Raw genomic sequence first — 17,936 nt, 5'->3', positions numbered from 1 at the left:
CCACAGCATCTGGCCCTGTTTGTCTTCATAAACAAAGCTTTCTTGCTAGGTGGATTTTTTGTTACGATTGGCAGAAAATCCTTTTGCCATCAGAATAGTCCTACGGCAGAAAACCCCTGTACAATAAGTAACTATTGAGATGAAATACAAATTATTCATCCACTTTCCTTTGCAATTGTCCCAAAAGCCACAATAATAACAATTTGTGTGGTATTTTATCATATGTAAAGCTATTTCATCCTATTGTCTCAATCTAATGTACCTATCAAATATTTACTATTTGTCAGAACTTCACAAAAATTTATCCATTTATAGGCCAGACATGGTGGCTCATGCCTGTAATCCTAGCACTTTGGGAGGTCGAGGCTGTGGGTCACTTGAGGTCAGGAGTTCGAGACCAGCCTGGCCAACATGGTGAAACCCTGTCTCTACTAAAATACAAAAATTATCCTGGCATGGTGGCACATGCCCATAATCTCAGCTACTTGGGAGGCTGTGGCAGGAGAATCACTTGAACCTGGGAGGCGGAGGTTGCAGTGAGCTGAGATCATACCACTGCACTCTAGCTTGGGTGACAGAGGGAGACTCTGTCTCAAAAAAAAAAATTCATTCATTTATAATTCAAATGACTTGTCTTATAAGTGTTTTTATTCCCATTTTACCAACTGGCAAACACAGAAGTAAAGTGACTTTCCTAGGGTTCTGCTGTTGGTAATGGCACTGCAGGACTATAATGCACTTTCTCTCTGTTCAAGCCTTCCCTGAAGACAACCCAGGAGCACCACCTTGGTGCAATGCATGTGACAATTCAGGTGACAACCGCACCCCAGAGGGAGACCCAGGATTCACCTCTGGACCAACTGCACGATGCTCTGGGTGTTGATGAAGAAGACCTCCCGGTCAGCCTTCCGCTGCAGGGTGGCCGCATGGCAGTCCAGGATGGTGGCGATCTGCATGAGAAAACAAGACAGGTCTGACTGCCAATCATTCAGGTGCCATACAGCAGTCCCCTAAAGCAGAGGTCCTCAAACCAGTACCCAATCCAGGACTGGTCTGTGGCCTGTTAGGACCTGGCTGCACAGCAGGAGGTAAGCAGTGGGCAAGCAAGCCAGCTTCACCTGTATTTACAGCCCCCTCAACGCTCACATCACCACCTGAGCTCCGCCTCCTGTCAGATCAGTGGCAGCATTAGATTCTCAAAGCTGCACAAACCCTACTGTGAACTGCGCATGCGAGGGATACAGGTTGTGAGCTCCTTATGAAAATCTAATGCCTGATGATCTGTCACTGTCTCCCACACCCCCAGATGGGACCATATGGTGCAGGAAAACAAGCTTGGGGCTCCCACAGATTCTACATTATGGTGAGTTGTATAATTATTTCATTGTATATTATAATGTAATAATAATAGAAATAAAGTGCACCATAAACGTAATGTGCTTGAATCATCCTGAAACCATGCCCCCGCCATTGTCCATGGAAAAACTGTCTTCCAAGGAACTGGTCCCTGGTGCTAAAAAGGTTGGGGACCACTGACCTAAAGGACCCACCACAGCCTCCCAGGGAGGTCCCATCCAAGGGTCATTTAACGACTGAAAATTCCAGGCCCAAAGCCTTCCAGTCACCCTGAAACAGCCCTGTTTATCCCCTCAACGGTGAGGAATTCAAGCACTCAAAATGACAGCAATCACATGGAGGAGTGCACCTTATACCTCTCCGCACATATGAATGGGATGGGGAAAGAGGAGATGAGAACGTCCCATTCTAGCAAAAACCACGGCACTGGTGGGGAAGGGTCCTGTCTTTATCATTAGACATAATGTTATTGGTATATTGCCTTTGGCATCAGGAATATTTTTAAAGAAAAAAAACCTGGATCAATGACAAATTCCTGAGAGTTCCAAGTATGTACTTTTTCAATTAGGATCCTCCAGAGTTTGGTTTTTGTTATTCTTTAGTTCAGATAACTTACATACCATAATATTCCACCATCCCCCTTTAAAGTGCGCAATTGCTTTAAAGTTTGTAGTGTATTCATAAAGTTGAGCAACTATCACCACCTTCTAATTTTAAAGCCTTTTCATCACTCTAAAAAGAAAGCTTGTAGTCATTAGTACTCAGTCTCCATTTTCCCTGTGCTGCAGCCCCTGGCGGCCACTAATCTACTTCCTTCTCCATGAATGTGCCTATTCTGGACATTCCATAAAAATGGAATCACACAGGGCTGGGTAACATGGCTCATGCCTGTAATCCAGCACTTTGGATTGCCGAGGCAGGCAGATCACTTGAGGTCAGGAGTTCAAGACCAGCCTGGCCAACGTGGTGAAACCTCACCCATCTCCACTAAAAATATAAAAAAGTAACCGGGTATGGTGGCATGTGCCTGTAATCCCAACTATTCAGGAGGCTGAGGCAGGAGACTCACTTGAACCCAGGAGGTGGAGGCTGCGGTGAGCTGTGCTCATACCACCACACCCAGCCTGGGCGACAGGGCAAGACTGTCTCAAAAAGAAAAAAAAAGGAATCACATGATATGTGGTATTTTGTGCCTAGCTTATTTCCCTTAGCACAACAGGTTCATCCATGTGGGAGCATGAATCAGTATTCTTTCTTTTGCTGAACAATATTCCAGCCCTTAGAACTGCTAACCTCTGAGAATGGCCTGAACTACACTGACCTCTGGTTTCCCAAATGGCTAATTTGCGGTGGATGACGATGGTGGGGAACCCTCCCACCAGAGGACAGCAAGGCCAACAAGCAGAGGGGCTCCTCCTGATGCAAATACCTTTCAAATGCCCCATGAAAGCAACAACCACAACAAAATAAACAACAAGAGACCAATGTGGAAGTAACAGAGATATTTTATACTAGCCTGGAATGGTGGAATGTCTTCCATTCCTTTTTTTTTTAGACAGTCTTGCTCTGTCACCAGGCTAGAGTGCAGTGGCACGATCTCGGCTCACTGCAACCTCTGCCTCCCAGGTTCAAGCAATTCCCCTGCCTCAGCCTCTTGGCTAGCTGAGATTACAGGCGCCTGCCACCACACCCAGCTTTTTGTATTTTTAGTAGACACAGGATTTCACCATGTTGGCCAGGCTGGTCTCGAACTCCAGACCTCAAGTGATCCACCCACTTTAGCCTCCCAAAGTTCTGGGATTACAGGCGTGAGCCAACGTGCCCAGGCTCAGTACATTCTTTAAAAATATTATATATATATGTATATTTACATGCAGCTCCAAGACTATCACCTACAAAATCCAGAGGCAGAAAATCAAAGCTGCAAACCAGTGAAAAAACAAAAATAAAACTTGCAATTTCCTCTAATGATGTCAGCCAGTTTACTTTTTGGGTAACACTCACTCCATTTGCATCAACTGCTCACTCCTATTCGGAATCTTGAGATTTAGACAATGAGGTCTAAGGAATGTTGGTGTTCATTTCAAACAATTGTTGCTTCGAGTAACAATTGTTACTTGAAATGATGGGATTCTGCAGATGAGGCTCGAAAGGAAACCCTCGGCCCCTGATATCTTGGGCTATAAATGGGTCTCAGGGAGTTCAACTTGATCAGAGGCCAGGTATGGAGCCAGCCTGGAGCCGGCCCAGCATGCCCATCCTGGTGGGGTGGGGCTGCGTGGGGGTGCACATACCTGCTGGCTGGGGAACTGGCACAGCACCGAGGTGATGTTGCTGGCGTACTGGGCCATCACCCTGCGGACCGACTTCTCCACGGGGACGGGGATGCGGCCAGCCACGCTGGTCATGATCTCCTGCAGCTCCAGCAGCGGCAGTGATGGGTGCCGGAGGGTCACCATGAGCTTCTGCACCCACTCCTTCAGCTGCAGCGGGGACCACAGTGTCAGCCTCCAGCCCTACTTGGGCATGGGCACCACCACCTCCAACAGGGCGCCCAACACAGCTCAACCCATCCTGGCCCCATGCACTCAACTGGCTGAAGATCTAGTCCCAGCTGCCTCTGGGACAGGCCAGAGTGGAATGGCCCCCTGACCACAGGGGATACCCAGTTTTCCCACATAGGAAGACCTTGTCTCCCCTCTCTGTGCATCAGAAAGCCAGCATGGTGGAGGGATCAAACATAAGGTCACGTGATGAGGTGATGTTTATAGGACACTTGCTAAGTGCCAGATGGTGTTCTATGACCTTTCTTTACATGTTCTCATTTGATCCCTAAAAACAACCCTACAAAGGAGGTCTAAAGATTTTGCCTGTTTTGCAGTTGAGGCAACTGAAACACAGAGAGGTTAGTTAAGTTACCCAAAGTCACTCAGCTAGTAAGAAGCAAAGCCAGGAGGCAAACCTAGGCTATTCAGCTCCCGAAACTCTGAACTCAGCTCCCGGGAGGCAGAGGTTGCAATGCGCCAAGATTGCAACACTGTACTCCAGCCTGGGTGACAGAGTAAAACTCTGTCTCAAAACAAAAAAAAAGAACTGACTTGAGGGTTTTCCCCTCCACAATCTGATCAGAGCTTCTCCAACCAGGCCTCCACAGCCCAGGACCAAGGGCAGCGTTCTGATTGCACTCCCCAAGTTAAATTACTTGATCTCTCGTCTGTCTCACAAGCAAGTGTGTGAGCCTGCAGGGAATGGGGGGCCAGGCCCTGCCGCATTCACCCAGCACAGGAAATGTGTTCTGAAAGGAATCACAGCTGCCCTGTGCTGTTTCTGGGGTGTCTCAGTAGCCAAAGCTGATGGTCTCTGGATGACAATGACAATGGGGCTTACCCTAGGGAGGTTTCAAAGTGAACTGATGCATAAACTTTGAAGCACCCCAACTAAGAAAAGTTGCCATTATTGTGGGGCATGATGGCTCATGCCTGTAATCCCAACACTTTGGAAGGCCAAGAGGTGGGAGGATCACTTGAGTCCAGGAGTTCGAGACCAGCCTGGACAGCATGGCGAGACCACATCTCTACAAAAAATTAGCTGGGTTGGTGGCAGGTGCCTGTAACCCCAGCTCCTTGGGAGGCTGAAGTGGAACAAGGCTTGAGCCCAGGAGGTGGAGGCTGCAGTGAGCAGTGTTTCCACCACTGAACTCCAGCCTGGGAGACAGAGCAAGACCCTGTCTCAAAAAAAAAAAAAAGTTGCAATGATGGCAATAATCATCAGGCAGCAAGGCATGGGGGTTAAGAGCACAGAGTCAGAGTCCTGATTGCCACAGTTCAGATCTCATCTTTGCCTCTTGAAGTATGAAGCAATCTCTTAGTCTCTGTGTGCCTCAGTTGCCTCAATTGTAAATGGGAATAAGAGTTCCTACCTTATCAGTTGCTGGGAGGATGAAATGATTGAGCTTTTTTGTAGGTAGAAGGTGACTCACGGTACCTACTTGCCAAGGGTTGGCAGTTACTACCATCACCACCATCGTGATGATTGGCTCTCCTGAGATGGACCCTGATATAGCACACAATGTGATGGCTAGCCACTGTTACGAGCATCACGGGTCTTTCAAGGAGGTCTGCAAATCAGAGGACTTCTTGTTTCTCTACTGAGTGAGCAGATGAGACCCAGCAAGGGTGAATGACGAACAGAGGTGTGTTTCAAACAAAGCGCCTTCTCTGTCATCTCCTTAAGGGGGATGACCCCCACTGACTCCTCCCTTAACATCCTCCTGGAGTATTCTCTGTCTTGAGCTGAACCACCACAAGCCTAGTCTACCATCAAGAAGAAAACGTCAGGCCAATGTTTATAATCGAATTGAAGAAATCCCTGAGAATAGGTCCTTTATAAAAATAACAGAGAGGCTGAGCATGGTGGCTCACACCTGTAATCCCAGCACTTTGGGAGGCCCAGGTGGGTGGATCACTTGAGCCCAGGAGTTTGAGACCAGCCTGGGGAACACAGCAAAACCCCATCTCTACAAAAATACAAAAAATTAGACAGGTATGGTGGTGCGCACCTGTAGTCCCAGCTACTCGTGAGGCTAAGGTGGGAGGATCGCTTGAGCCCAGGAGGTGGAGGCTATAGTGAGCCATGATCACTTCAGCCTGGGCAACAGAGTGAGACCTTGTCTCTAAAAATAAAAAAATAAAAATAAAAACAACAGAAGACCAACCATTTTTTCATTTCTTACTCAATAACGACCCCTGCCGTCATGGGGTAGACCTTTGACTCTGTGCTGATCTACACGCTTGCGCTCAGAGGTGACTTTACCTTTATGCTAAAAATGGGCTCTGGCAGACAGAAGCCACTCATGATGTTGGTGAGGTTTTCCAGGACGTTGTGGAAGACCTGGTGCAGTTTCTCTCCGAGGATGGGCAACGTCTGCTGGGTGGGGAGTTCTCCTGTGAACGGTTCAGCCTGATGAGACACAAGAGTGATAGGTCAGGAAAACTCTAGGAATCCCAAATGGGATCGGGCAGAATGCGAGGCGAGGCAGACCTGCTGGCTTCCACAAGCGAGTGAGGATGAGGCCTGAGGAGAAGATAATGTACTGGAAAGTTAAAATGGCCAAACTCATACCCTAGTGTGGGTTTTCCAAACCATTCCTTTTGCATATGGCCCAGTTCACAGTTTTGGATTACCCTAAACAGTTTTGGAGGGGGGATGAGATCTGTTTTTCTGTGTGTGTTTTGCTTTATAATCAACACATCTCTCTGTGTTCTCTATTTATTTTCATTCTCTATTGAATCCCAAGGTTAAACACCTTACAGTAGGATGAAAATTGATGAACATCTCACATTAATGCACCTGGTTTTTGTAAATCACAAAAATTCTGTCTTAGGTAAACATATGGGAAAATAAGAAGCTCCCTAGCAGGCAACACAGACTTAATGTGCTCATCTGTCTACTCATTCATCCTACAAATATCTACAGTGCATGGGGCATGGTGCTGGGATGTGCTGTTCTCCCGGCAGACAACACTCCGCTTCCTGCCCACCCCCACTCCTCCACCCACACCCATCCCCACCCCTAGCCTGGCAGGCTCTTCTCCTCTTTAAGAGCTGACTTGGCTGGGCGTGGTGGCTCAATGACTATAATCCCAGCACTTTGGGAGTTCGAGGCAGGAGGATCAGCTGAGGTCAAGAGTTCAAGACCAGCCTGGCCAATATGGTGAAACCCCATCTCTGCTAAAAATATGCCAAAAAAATTAGACAGTCATGGTGGCACATGCCTGTAATCCGAGCTACTCTGGAGGCTGAGGCAGGAGAATCACTTGAATCTGGGAGGTGGAGGTTGCAGTGAGATGAGATTGCACCATTGCACGCCAGCCTGGGCGACAGAGTGAAACTCTGTCTCAGAAAAACACAGCCAACTTGAAGGTTTTCCCCTGAACGATCTGATCATGGCTTCTCCATCCAGGCCCCTACAGCCCAGGGCCAAGGGCAGCGTTCTGACTGCACTCCCCAAGTTAAATTACTTGCTCACCCAGTCTGTCTCATAAGCACATGTGTGAGCCTGCAGGGAACGGGTGGCCAGGCCCTGCCGCATTCACCCAGCACAGGAAATGTGTGCTGAAAGGAATCACGCTGCAGGTACCCAGACCTGCCCACTGATCCAAAAACGCCCAGTCTATTCCTAGCTTTGGGAACTCCCTAAAGAGACTAATGATGCCAGGCAGGGTGGCTCACTCCTGTAATCCCAGCACTTTGGGAGGCTGAGGTGGGCGGGTCACTTGAGGCCAGACCAGCCTGGCCAACAAGGTGAACCCCATCTCTACTAAAAATACAAAAATTTGCCAGGCATGGTGGCATGAACCTGTAGTCCCAGCTACCAGGGAGTCTGAGGCAGGAGAATTGCTTGAGCCAGGAAGTGGAGGTTACAGTGAGCCAAGGTTGTGCCACTGCATCCAGCCTGGGTGACAGAGTGAGACTCTGTCTCAAAAAAAAAAAAAAAAGAGAGACTAATGAAAAGAATGTGAACAACAGTCATTTGCAGCCACATGAATGGAACTGGAGGATATTACGTTAAGTGAAATAAGCTGTCCACAGAAAGACAAATTTGGCATGTTCTCACTCATATGTGGGAGCTGAAAATTAAAATGAACTCACGGAGACAGAATGTAGAATGGTAGTTGCTAAGGTTTGGGAAGGGTAGTGGGGAGGGTGGCAGTGGGGAGGGTTAATGGGTACAAAAGTACAGTTAGATAGAATGAGTAAGATCTAGTATTGAGGCTGGGCACGGTGGCTCACGCCTGCAATCCCAGCACCTTCAGAGGCTGAGGTGGGTGGATCACCTGAGGTCAGGAGTTTGAGATAAGCCTGGCCAACATAGTGAAACCCGTCTCTACTAAAATTATAAAAATTAGCCAGGCATTGCGGCGGGTGCCTGTGATCCCAGCTACTTGGAAGACTGAGGCACGAGAATCACTTGAACCCTGGAGGTGGAGGCTGCAGTGAGCCAAGATCGCGCCACTGCATTCCTGCCTGGTTAACAAGAGTGAAATTCCAACTGTAAAAAAGATCTAATACGGACAGCACAACAGGATGACTACAGTCAATTAAAATCTACCGTATATTTTAAAATAACCAAAAGAGTAGAATTGGAATGTTCCTAGTGCAAAGAAACTTTAAATAAACACTTGAGGTGACAGATACCCCAATCACCCTGATTTGATTATTAGACTGCATGTGTAGATCAAAAGATTACATGTACCCATAAATATATACACCTATTATGTACCCAAAATTACACATTTTTAAAAAAAGAAAACAAACACAACTAATAGAATACTCTGGAGAAAAGAGACAACGTGATATTTTTAAATGCTTTTTTTACAGGACAGATGCACTAATTATTTTAGAGTTTTGCTTAGGAGGGTGTAAACATCCATTCATTCACTTATCAAGACTTGTTATTACTGAGCAACCACTATGCTCCAAACACTTTGCTAAGCCCCAAGATCACAAGAGTGAACATCCAAAGTAGTTCTTGACCTCAGAGACTCATCGTGTAATGACAGAGCTCAGCCAACACTGAAAACTTAACAGCAATCTAAACTGGCGGTCCCCCCAAGAGCCTGAGCTCAGGGTCACATGACAGACTCTGGTGCACCCTCTAGTGGTCCTGAGGACAGGGTGACGTCCCCGGCACCCACACTGCTGTACGTCCATCCAACAACAAAGATTTACAGAAGACCTCCGACTTACCAGGCCCTGCGTTTGGCACTGGGGACCCAGTAGTGAGCAAGGAAGCCAAAAAGCCCTGTTCTCATGGTGTTTCTAGTCTCCCAGAGGTCAAATAATAAACCAAGAAGACAATCAGTGCAATCATCTCTGTGAGGTGCAGTGTGTGTCAGTGCACGGGTACAAGCGAGCACAATTTTCTAAAGGGCAGTGGAAAGAGACATGACAACTACACGCAATGTGCTAACCTGGATGGGATCCTGGACATCACGTAAAAAGTAAGGAAATCGTACACTCACGTTCATAGCTGCCTAATTCACAGCAGCCAAAAGGTAAAGACAATCCAAGTGTCCATCACTGGATGAGTGGACCAACAAAATGTGATATACTCATACAAGGGAATATTATGCAGCCTTAAAAAGAAGGGAAATTCTCACACATGCTATAACATGCATGAAACTTGGGGATATTATTCTAAATGAAATGAGCCAGTCATAAAAGGAGAGATACTATATCGATTCCGCTTATATGAGGTACCTAGAGGAGTTGAATTAATAGAGACAGAGGGTAGAATCCTGGTTGGCAGGGGCTGGAGGGAGGAGGGAATCAGGAGTTATTTAGTGAGTGTGAAGTTTCAGTCTTGCAAGTGCTGGAGATGAATGGTGGTAATGGTTGCCCAGCAATGTGAATGTACTTAATACTGTGAATAGTACATTGAAAAATGGTTACGATGGTAAATTTTATGTTATGTATATTTAACCATAATTTTTTTTTGAGACAGTCTGGCTCTGTAGCCAGGCTGGAGTGCATTGGCACAATCTCAGCTCACTGCAACCTCTGCCTTCTGAATAGCTGGGATGATAGGCATGCGCCACCATGCCCAGCTAATTTTTGCATTTTTAGTAAAGATGGAGTTTGACCATGTTGGCCAGGCTGGTCTTGAATGCCTGATCTCATGATATGCCCACCTTGGTCTCCCAAAGTGCTCGGATTACAGGTGTGAGCTACTGTGCCTGGCCCATATTTTTTTAAAAATAAACTAAGGAAATCTGAGTAAACAATAATGTAACAATACTGGTTCGTAAAATGTGACAACTGGACCATACTATTGCAATAACAGTTCTACTTAAAACAGTTAATTATTATTCTTAAACAATAATCCCTAATATATCACTATCAATATCACTATTGCTTCACTAAATGTGACAAATGGACCGTGCTGTTGCAATACTTTAATTAATAATAGTAAATTGATAACAATAGTAATTAATTGAGGCCAGGTGCGGTGGCTCGTGCCTGTAATCCCAGCACTTTGGGAGGCTGAGGTGGGTGGATCACCTGAGGTCAGGAGTTTGAGACCAGCCCGGCCAACATGGCGAAACTCCATCTCTACTAAAAATACAAAAATCAGCCTGGTGTGGCACACACCTATAATCCCCAGCTACTAGGGAGGCTGAGGCAGGAGAATCACTTGAACCTGGGAGACAGAGGTTGCAGTGAGCTGAGATCACGCCACAGCACTCCAGCCTGGGTGACACATTATATTATACAATATAATATTATATAAATAATATGTTATATAAAATTAATATTATAATATTAATAATAATGATTAAATTGATGACAGGGAAACTGGCTACAGAGAATATGGGAACTCTCTGTGCTATTTACATAACTGTTCTGTAAATCTAAAACTGTACTAAAAATTTAAGTCTATTAAAAAGAAAAGGTGGTCAGTGGCCAAGAATGCCCTCATTGAGGGGAAGACATTGGAATAAAAGCTCCCAGGAGTTGAGAGAGTGATCTCTGCAAATGTCTGGGGGCAGGTCCTTCACAGCAGAGAGGACAGCCCCCAGGAGGGAGGGGTCCAGTATATTCAATTAAGTGACAGGGAGAGAGACAGAGGAGGAAGGCAGAGAAGAAAGCAGGGAATAGCTCATTTGGGGTCTGGTAGGTCACTGGCAGAACTTGGGTTTTACTCTTAGCAGGATGGAGGGCCACAGAGAGGGATGTGAGCAAAGCAGGGTGTGGCTTCCTCGTGTTTCTGCACCATCAGGATGGCTGCTTCGAAGAGCTCTGTCTGCAGGTGGAGGCAGGAGGCGAGCTATGAGCCTTGAGTCTACCTGTCCCACTGAACCAGCGGGGGCTGCGAGCACACCTGCACCAGCCAGAGCACTTGGGCTGTGGAGCCACGTACCGGGTGAACTTTAGAAGGGTCATCAAGCTCCAGTCTGGCCACCACGCAGCCTGCTTCCAGCATGGCCCCTGGACGCTTGAGGTACTTCACCCGGCCACTTTCCTGCACGTTCAGGGTCATGATCATCTTCATCACCTATTTCGTAAAAAAAAAGAAATAGCACAGAGCCCATCAGGATTGACACCCAGAGCCACCCAGAACTAGTGATGCCAGAGCAGGGACTGCATGATTTAAACAGAATGACTCCATGGGCAGTGTTCAAGCAGAAGGGACAGGGAGAAGTGGCCTTTACCAGAAGCCTGCTGTGCGCCAGGCAAGTGCTGTTCAATCTGTAAAGCCAGCCAAGGAGGTGTTTATGATGCCCATTTTACAGATATGGAAACTGATGTTTATTTCCAAAGAGAGGTCTTCTCTCTCTTAGAAATACTGTTAAATCATATTACATAGAGTGGTTCATACACACATTCCTAAAATGTACTGTGTAAATCAAACATTTTGTGAATGGTTCCCTTTATTAAAGGCACGCAGAAAACCCTCTGTGAAATGAAGAATCTGCTCACAGTACACTAATCGGCCGTTTTAATTTGCGTCTCTGAGTGTCCGGACATGTGGATGACGTAAGCTTTGTCACCATGGCGTCGGCTGCACAGCCAGGACTGTGCTGTCTCTCTCGCTTGGCAGTTCACAGCTTGGGCGCCCAAGCCAGCCAGGCCTGGGCTGGTATCCCAGGACCTCCACTCAATACCTCTGTGATCTTCAGAAAGTGGCTCCCCTCCTTGAGCCTCAGTTTCCCCGATTATAAAATAAGGCATAATGACAGTTTCACTTCTTAGGGCTCTTAGAAGGATTACATGAGATGCAGACGCTGCCATGCAGCAGGTCAACACGCAGTAGCTACTATTGTTGCTGTGTTTTCATTGCTATTATTACTGTTATTTTCTGGCTTTGTGTGACCTCCAGCAAGTTTCTTAGCCTGCCTGGGCCCGGCATTTTCATAAAATGGGGATCACACTGTGCCCATCTCATACAGTTGCTGGGAAGGTTAAAAAATAAAGATCAGTAAAATACTTAGAACAGCACCTGCCACATGGTTAGGGCTTTGCGGGTGTTGACGTAACACCTTTCAATCATTGCTGTGGTTAATATTTAATATTTAATCATTGATAATAATTGTTATTATGAATCAATTCTTGGCTGGGTGCAGTGGCTCATGCCTGCAATTTCGCATTTTGGGAGGCTGAAGCAGGCTGATCATCTGAGTTCAGGTGTTTGAGACCAGCTTGGGCAACATGACGAAACCCCGTCTCTACCAAAAATACAAAAAATTAGCCAGGCATGGTGGTATACGCCTGTAATCCCAGCTACTTGGGAGGCTAAGGCGGGAGGATCACTTGAGCCTGGGAGTCGGAGTTTGCAGTGAGCTGAGATCGCACCACTGTACTCCAGCCTGGATGACAGACTGAGACTGCCAAAAAAAAATCGGGAAGCTGATTTACAGAACAGTTATGTAAATAGTAGAGAGTTCCCATATTCTCTGTACCCAGCTTCCTTGTTGTTAACCTTCCTACTCATTCCTGGGGAGATGTGCATTTTTCGAAGTTTTTTTTAAATACGTCAGAGGATTTGAGCTGAACTCCACAGACTGATTCTCTTAGGAATTTGCAGACCATGGCCAAGCGGAGAGGCAGGCCTGTTTGTTCAGACATGGGACCATTCTAGAGGCGTGGGGTTTGGGGATTCAGGATTCCCCTCGGCCGGCTCTGCAGTCACCTCCATCTCAGCGTAGCTGTTCCCAGCCTCCACGTGGCCCCCGTCCTCCACTGTGTACTGTATCAGCTTCCCAGCCGAGGGAGATCTCAGGACTGTAGGGTCGTTCTCCTTCTCAAACACACACGTCTTATTGCCGATGGTAATTCGGTAACTGGGAGAGAGGAGTGGAGTAGAGAAACTGATGAGGGTCATCAACCCAGCACGCTCTAGTCCAGCTTTCAATACGATCTCCCCCTTCCTAAAGGCTATCAAGAGTGTCACTCTCTGCATTCTCAAAGGGTGGCATCTGACAGTTATCTCAGAGATGGTGAGAGTGAGGTGGGTGAACAAAAGGCCGTGATGCTTTCTTTGGGAGGCCAAGGTGGAAGCGTCGCTTGAGGCCAGGAGTTCAAGACAAGCCTGGGCAACACAGTGAGACCCCATCTCTACAAAAAAAAAATTATTTTTTAATTAGCTGGGCATGGTAGCACATGCCAGTAGTCCCAGCTACTCAGGAGGCTGAGATGGGAGAATCCTTTGAGCCCAGGAGTTCAAGGCTATTGTGAGCTATAATTACTCTGTCACCCAGGCTGGAGTGCAGTGGCACAATCAAGGTTCACTGCAGCCTCGACCTCCCTGGGGTCAGGTGATTCTCCCATCACAACGCCGATTTGCTGAGACTACAGGCACGTGCCACCACACTTGGCTAATAATTATATTTTATAGAGATGGGGTTTTACCATGTTGCCCAGGCTAGTCTCAAAGTTTCAGACTCAAGCGATCAGGGGCTCACTCTCGCCCATGCTGGGTGGCAGAGTGAGAATCTGCCTAAAATAAAATAAAATAAAGGATGCAATCTTTTTTTGGCTGAAAGCTAGTTCCTTTTACTGACATACTTCCAACAGCGCCTGATACAGAAGAATCAATCAGTAGATCTGATTCCATAAATATTTACTGACTCAAAATCTTAACCTTTGAACTGGGGAGAGTGGAGCCTATAATAATCTTGAATAATCTTGACAGATAGAACATGGGTTAAAAAAGAGATAACAGGCAGGGTGCGGTGGCTCATGCCTGCAATCCCAGCAGTTTGGGAGGCCAAGGCTGGTCGACTGCTTGAGTCCAGAAGGTCTGGTCCAGCCTGGGCAACATGGCAAAATCCCGTCTCTACAAAAAATACAAAAATTAGCCGGGCATGGTGGCACGTGCCTGTAGTCCCAGCAACTTGGGGCTGAGGTGGGAGGATCATCTCTGAGCCCAGGGAGGTCGAAGCTGCAGTGAGTCATTGTCCTGCCACTGCACTCCAGCCTGGGTGACAGAGCAAGACCCTGTCTCAAAAAAAAAGGAGATAGCAAAACATTACTCTGGCATAAACCTAGTGTTCCTTCTTCCAAAACACTGAGGATTGAGAAGCAAGTCTCCACTCTCTAACTGGAGCTTTGCAGACCACCACCCCCTTTCCCCTCCTTGGCCAGGGTATGTTTCATCGTGTGACCTGGGTGTGGTCAGACACATTGGAGGCGGAGCATCTTTGGGGCGTATCTCACTATCTCACAAGCCCCTCTCAGAGAGCTTCCAGGACATTGTGTGTGTTACCCGTCAGGTATATGACAGCCTGTCCTGCCACTGTTTGTTCGATGTGTCATCTTCCCCAACAGGTTGGAAGCTCCATGAATCGCACCCAAAATGCTCCCCCAGCACCAGCACAGTGCCTGGTACGGAGGAGCTCGGTAGGTCACTGCCGCGCTAACTGGGTGGATGCTGCAGCTCAGATGCACAAGCAGCAGGCACCTCATCACACACCTCGCAGGTCACACGGAGCTGGGAGTCATGTCCCGTTCAGCTCTGAATCCCCCCAGGTTACTAGAAAACCACCTCCTAGGATCCTCCCCTCAACATCTACCAGTTGCAAAGAATTCCAACCAAGAGATTAGCTTATCTGCACAACCCCAGAATTTCCCTGAGAGGCACCTTCTCTAAGACCCTCGGACCTGCACACAGGCCAGCGCTGTGTTTTCCATGCCTAGGATGGAGAGCTGTGCATGCCCAGCCCACGGCAGGACTCGCACCCCCACGCACCTGTCCACCTCTTCCTTCATGTAGGTGGTGTAGCTGTTCCCATTGTAGGACAGAAGGAGCCCCCCATCGTTCAGCCGGTGGGCGTCGATCTCGATGTGGCAGCCATTCATGATGAGAACGAACATGGTCAGAGACTGCCGGGCCACCTGTGGGGACAGGCCCCTTGTCACCATCTGGGTTCAGAATGTGCTCCCAGAGCACCGTTTGGCCCCGCTAACAACAAACAAGAGCTGGTTGTCCACCGCAGAGGGCCAAGATGCACATCCCTGCCTCTGGGACCCAGCCCTCACAATCCCTGCTAAGGGAGCAGGTGCTGGTGGGCCTGGGGGAGGCCTGGACTCAGCGAGCCACCCGTGGGTAGGCTAATGGCCGCCGATATAGTCCCTGTCAAGCCATTTCACCAACTGTGTGCCCTCCGGGCCTAGAGTCTCCCTTCTGATTCCTGTCTCCAGCTCTCATTCTGGTGAGGCAGCCCTGAAGACTCCACCAGCAGCCAGGTGCAATGGACTAAATGTTGTGTCCCTGCAAAATTTATAAGTTGAAATCCCAACCCCCAGTGTGATAGCGTTAGGAGCCTTTCGGAGGTGATCAGATCATGAGGGTGGGGCCCTGGTAAAAGAGATTAGTGCCCTTATAAAAGATGTCTTGTAGAGCTCCTTGGACCCTTTCTGACATCTAAGGACATAGTGAAAGGACAGCATCTATGAAAGGAAAGGTGGGTCCTCAGTAGACACCAAATCTGTCAGTATATTGATATTGACCTTCCCAGCCCATCGAATTGTGAGAAATACAGTCTGTGGTGTAGAAGCCACTCAGTCTTTGGTATTTTGTGACAGTAGCCCAAATGGACTAAGACACCTGAAGATGGACTAGGGCTCTGCTCCCCAGACCCAGCTGTGCCTAGCAGCACACAAGAGCTTTGGGACACGCAAGAGAGACACACAGTCAGGCCCTGGCCCAGCACTACACCTCCCTCCAGGAAGAGCGCCTGCCCCATCCGCTACTTCAGTTCAGTTCTCTCTCAGAAGACACACACCCTAAAGGGCCTTCAACCTATAAAATGCACGTGTTATGACACACAGTAGCAAGAAATAGAGGAATGTGTTTTGCAACATTGTTTATGATAACAATAAAAATTAGAACCAAACTAGCAAGCCATCAACCTTGCAATGGAACACTCTAGATCTGCCCTGCCCAATATGGTGAGCCCAGACACACACAGCTATTTAAATTCACCAAAATTAAATAAAATGTAAAATTCAGTTCCTCAGTCACACTTGCTACTTTCAAGTGTTCAGTTGCCACATGCAGCATATTGGACACAGTACATAGGGAACGTTCCCATCATACTGCAAGTTCAGGGAGACAGTGCTGCAGACAAGTTTCAACTCATGTTAATAACATCGAAAACTTTGTTAATAACATCATCATATCAGAGCTGTAAAACTGTATTTGCATCATGATCTCAACTTTTTTCAATTAATGCAAAAGAAAAAAATATATAACAAAGATTTGCGAAAATGTTCACCAGGGCTGGGCGTGGTGTCTCATGCCTATAATCCCGGCACTTTGGGAGGCCGAGGCGGGTGGGTCACGAGGTCAGGAGCTCGAGGCCAGCCTGACCAACATGGTAAAACCCCATCTCTACTAAAAATAACAAAAATTAGCCAAGCGTGGTGGCGCACGCCTATAATCCCAGCTACTCAGGAGGCTGAGGCAGGAGAACCGCTTGAAACCGGGAGGCAGAGGTTGCAGCAAGCCGAGATTGTGCCACTGCACTCCAGCTTGGGTGACAGAGCAAGACTCTATCTCAAAAAAAAAAAAAAATGTTCATCATGATTACCTCTAAGCATTAGCATATGGTGGATTTATTTTCCTGATTCTTTATGGTTGCTTGAAATTTTGGAATTTTCTACATTGTGCATGTGTGACGTTTAAAATCAAGTTGGGGGCAGCCAGGTCCCCAAAGGTAGCCAAGAGGCATTAGGGGCAAAGGAGGATGATTTTGAAAGCACACCCTGATTAACGACACACAGGTTCAGTTGAACTAAAGCCCCCACATCTCCCAAGTTGTGAGTTCTGCTCGTGCTCATCACTGTTAAATAGAAAGTATTAATTAAAGAAGACAAAAATTCTGTCTCAGAAGCAGATTCAAACTCTGTCCTCTTCCCCTCCCTACAGTGTGAGGCTGGGGAGTGCTGGGCAGGCCTGGACTTACAGGGGACACAGCCTCCTGCCACTGCACTGGAACCCGGGGCACCGATGCTGCAGCTGGCTCACCCAAGGACCCTGGGTCCAGAGCACCACGCTGGGACACCAAGCCTCAGCCCCTTCCTGTGCATCTCAGAACATTCTCTAAACTCTGTTGAACTGACCTTGGATGGCCCATGAAGGGCTACTAGACACTTCCAACAGAGGAGAGCAACCGGAATAATCTCCAGGAACTCCAGCAGCAAACCAGGGAAGATGCCAGAAATCCACACGTGGTGCAGAGACACAGAACAAAACCAGCCTCATAGGCCCTGGAAACAGACCCGGGTCCGCTATGCTGTCTTAGCCAAGGCCCTGCTCACATTCTACAGGGGGCTGAATAATACCCTCCAAAATTCATGGCCGTCCTGGAACCTTGGAATGTGACCTTATTTGGAATGGGATCTTTGCAGATGTACTTAAGATGAAATCATATTGAATTAGGGTGAGCACTAAATCCAATGTAACTGGTGTTCTTACAAGAGAGGAGACACAGAGACACAGTCATGGAAGACAATGTAAACACACACCACACACACACACACACACACACACACACACACACACACACACACACACAC

At 47.5% G+C, this 17,936-nt stretch overlaps 1 protein-coding gene across 8 annotated transcripts in view; it reads right to left on the bottom strand.

Moving 5' to 3' along the window:
* The window catches only part of ACACB (acetyl-CoA carboxylase beta), a 156,470-nt gene that overhangs the window by 61,474 nt on the left and 77,060 nt on the right, over positions 1-17,936 (bottom strand). For all 8 annotated transcript variants that reach the window (XR_004275872.1, XM_032300824.1, XM_032300875.1 and 5 more), the window contains 6 exons: positions 15,106-15,251; positions 13,048-13,198; positions 11,278-11,412; positions 6,169-6,315; positions 3,651-3,839; positions 850-950 (listed from right to left, as the gene is read on the bottom strand). Coding sequence is in view for 7 of the 8 variants with exons in the window: in XM_032300824.1 (XP_032156715.1) it covers positions 850-950; positions 3,651-3,839; positions 6,169-6,315; positions 11,278-11,412; positions 13,048-13,198; positions 15,106-15,251 (869 nt within the window). In the remaining variant the exon portion in view is untranslated. The remainder of the gene's footprint in view (positions 1-849; positions 951-3,650; positions 3,840-6,168; positions 6,316-11,277; positions 11,413-13,047; positions 13,199-15,105; positions 15,252-17,936) is intronic.

Source organism: Sapajus apella, unplaced genomic scaffold, assembly GCF_009761245.1.
Source record: "Sapajus apella isolate SASKATOON/1434 unplaced genomic scaffold, GSC_monkey_1.0 scaffold2, whole genome shotgun sequence".
Classification (NCBI taxonomy): domain Eukaryota; kingdom Metazoa; phylum Chordata; class Mammalia; order Primates; family Cebidae; genus Sapajus; species Sapajus apella.
Note: the sequence above shows the minus strand (reverse complement) of the source record. Positions and strands in the feature narration are given on the sequence as shown.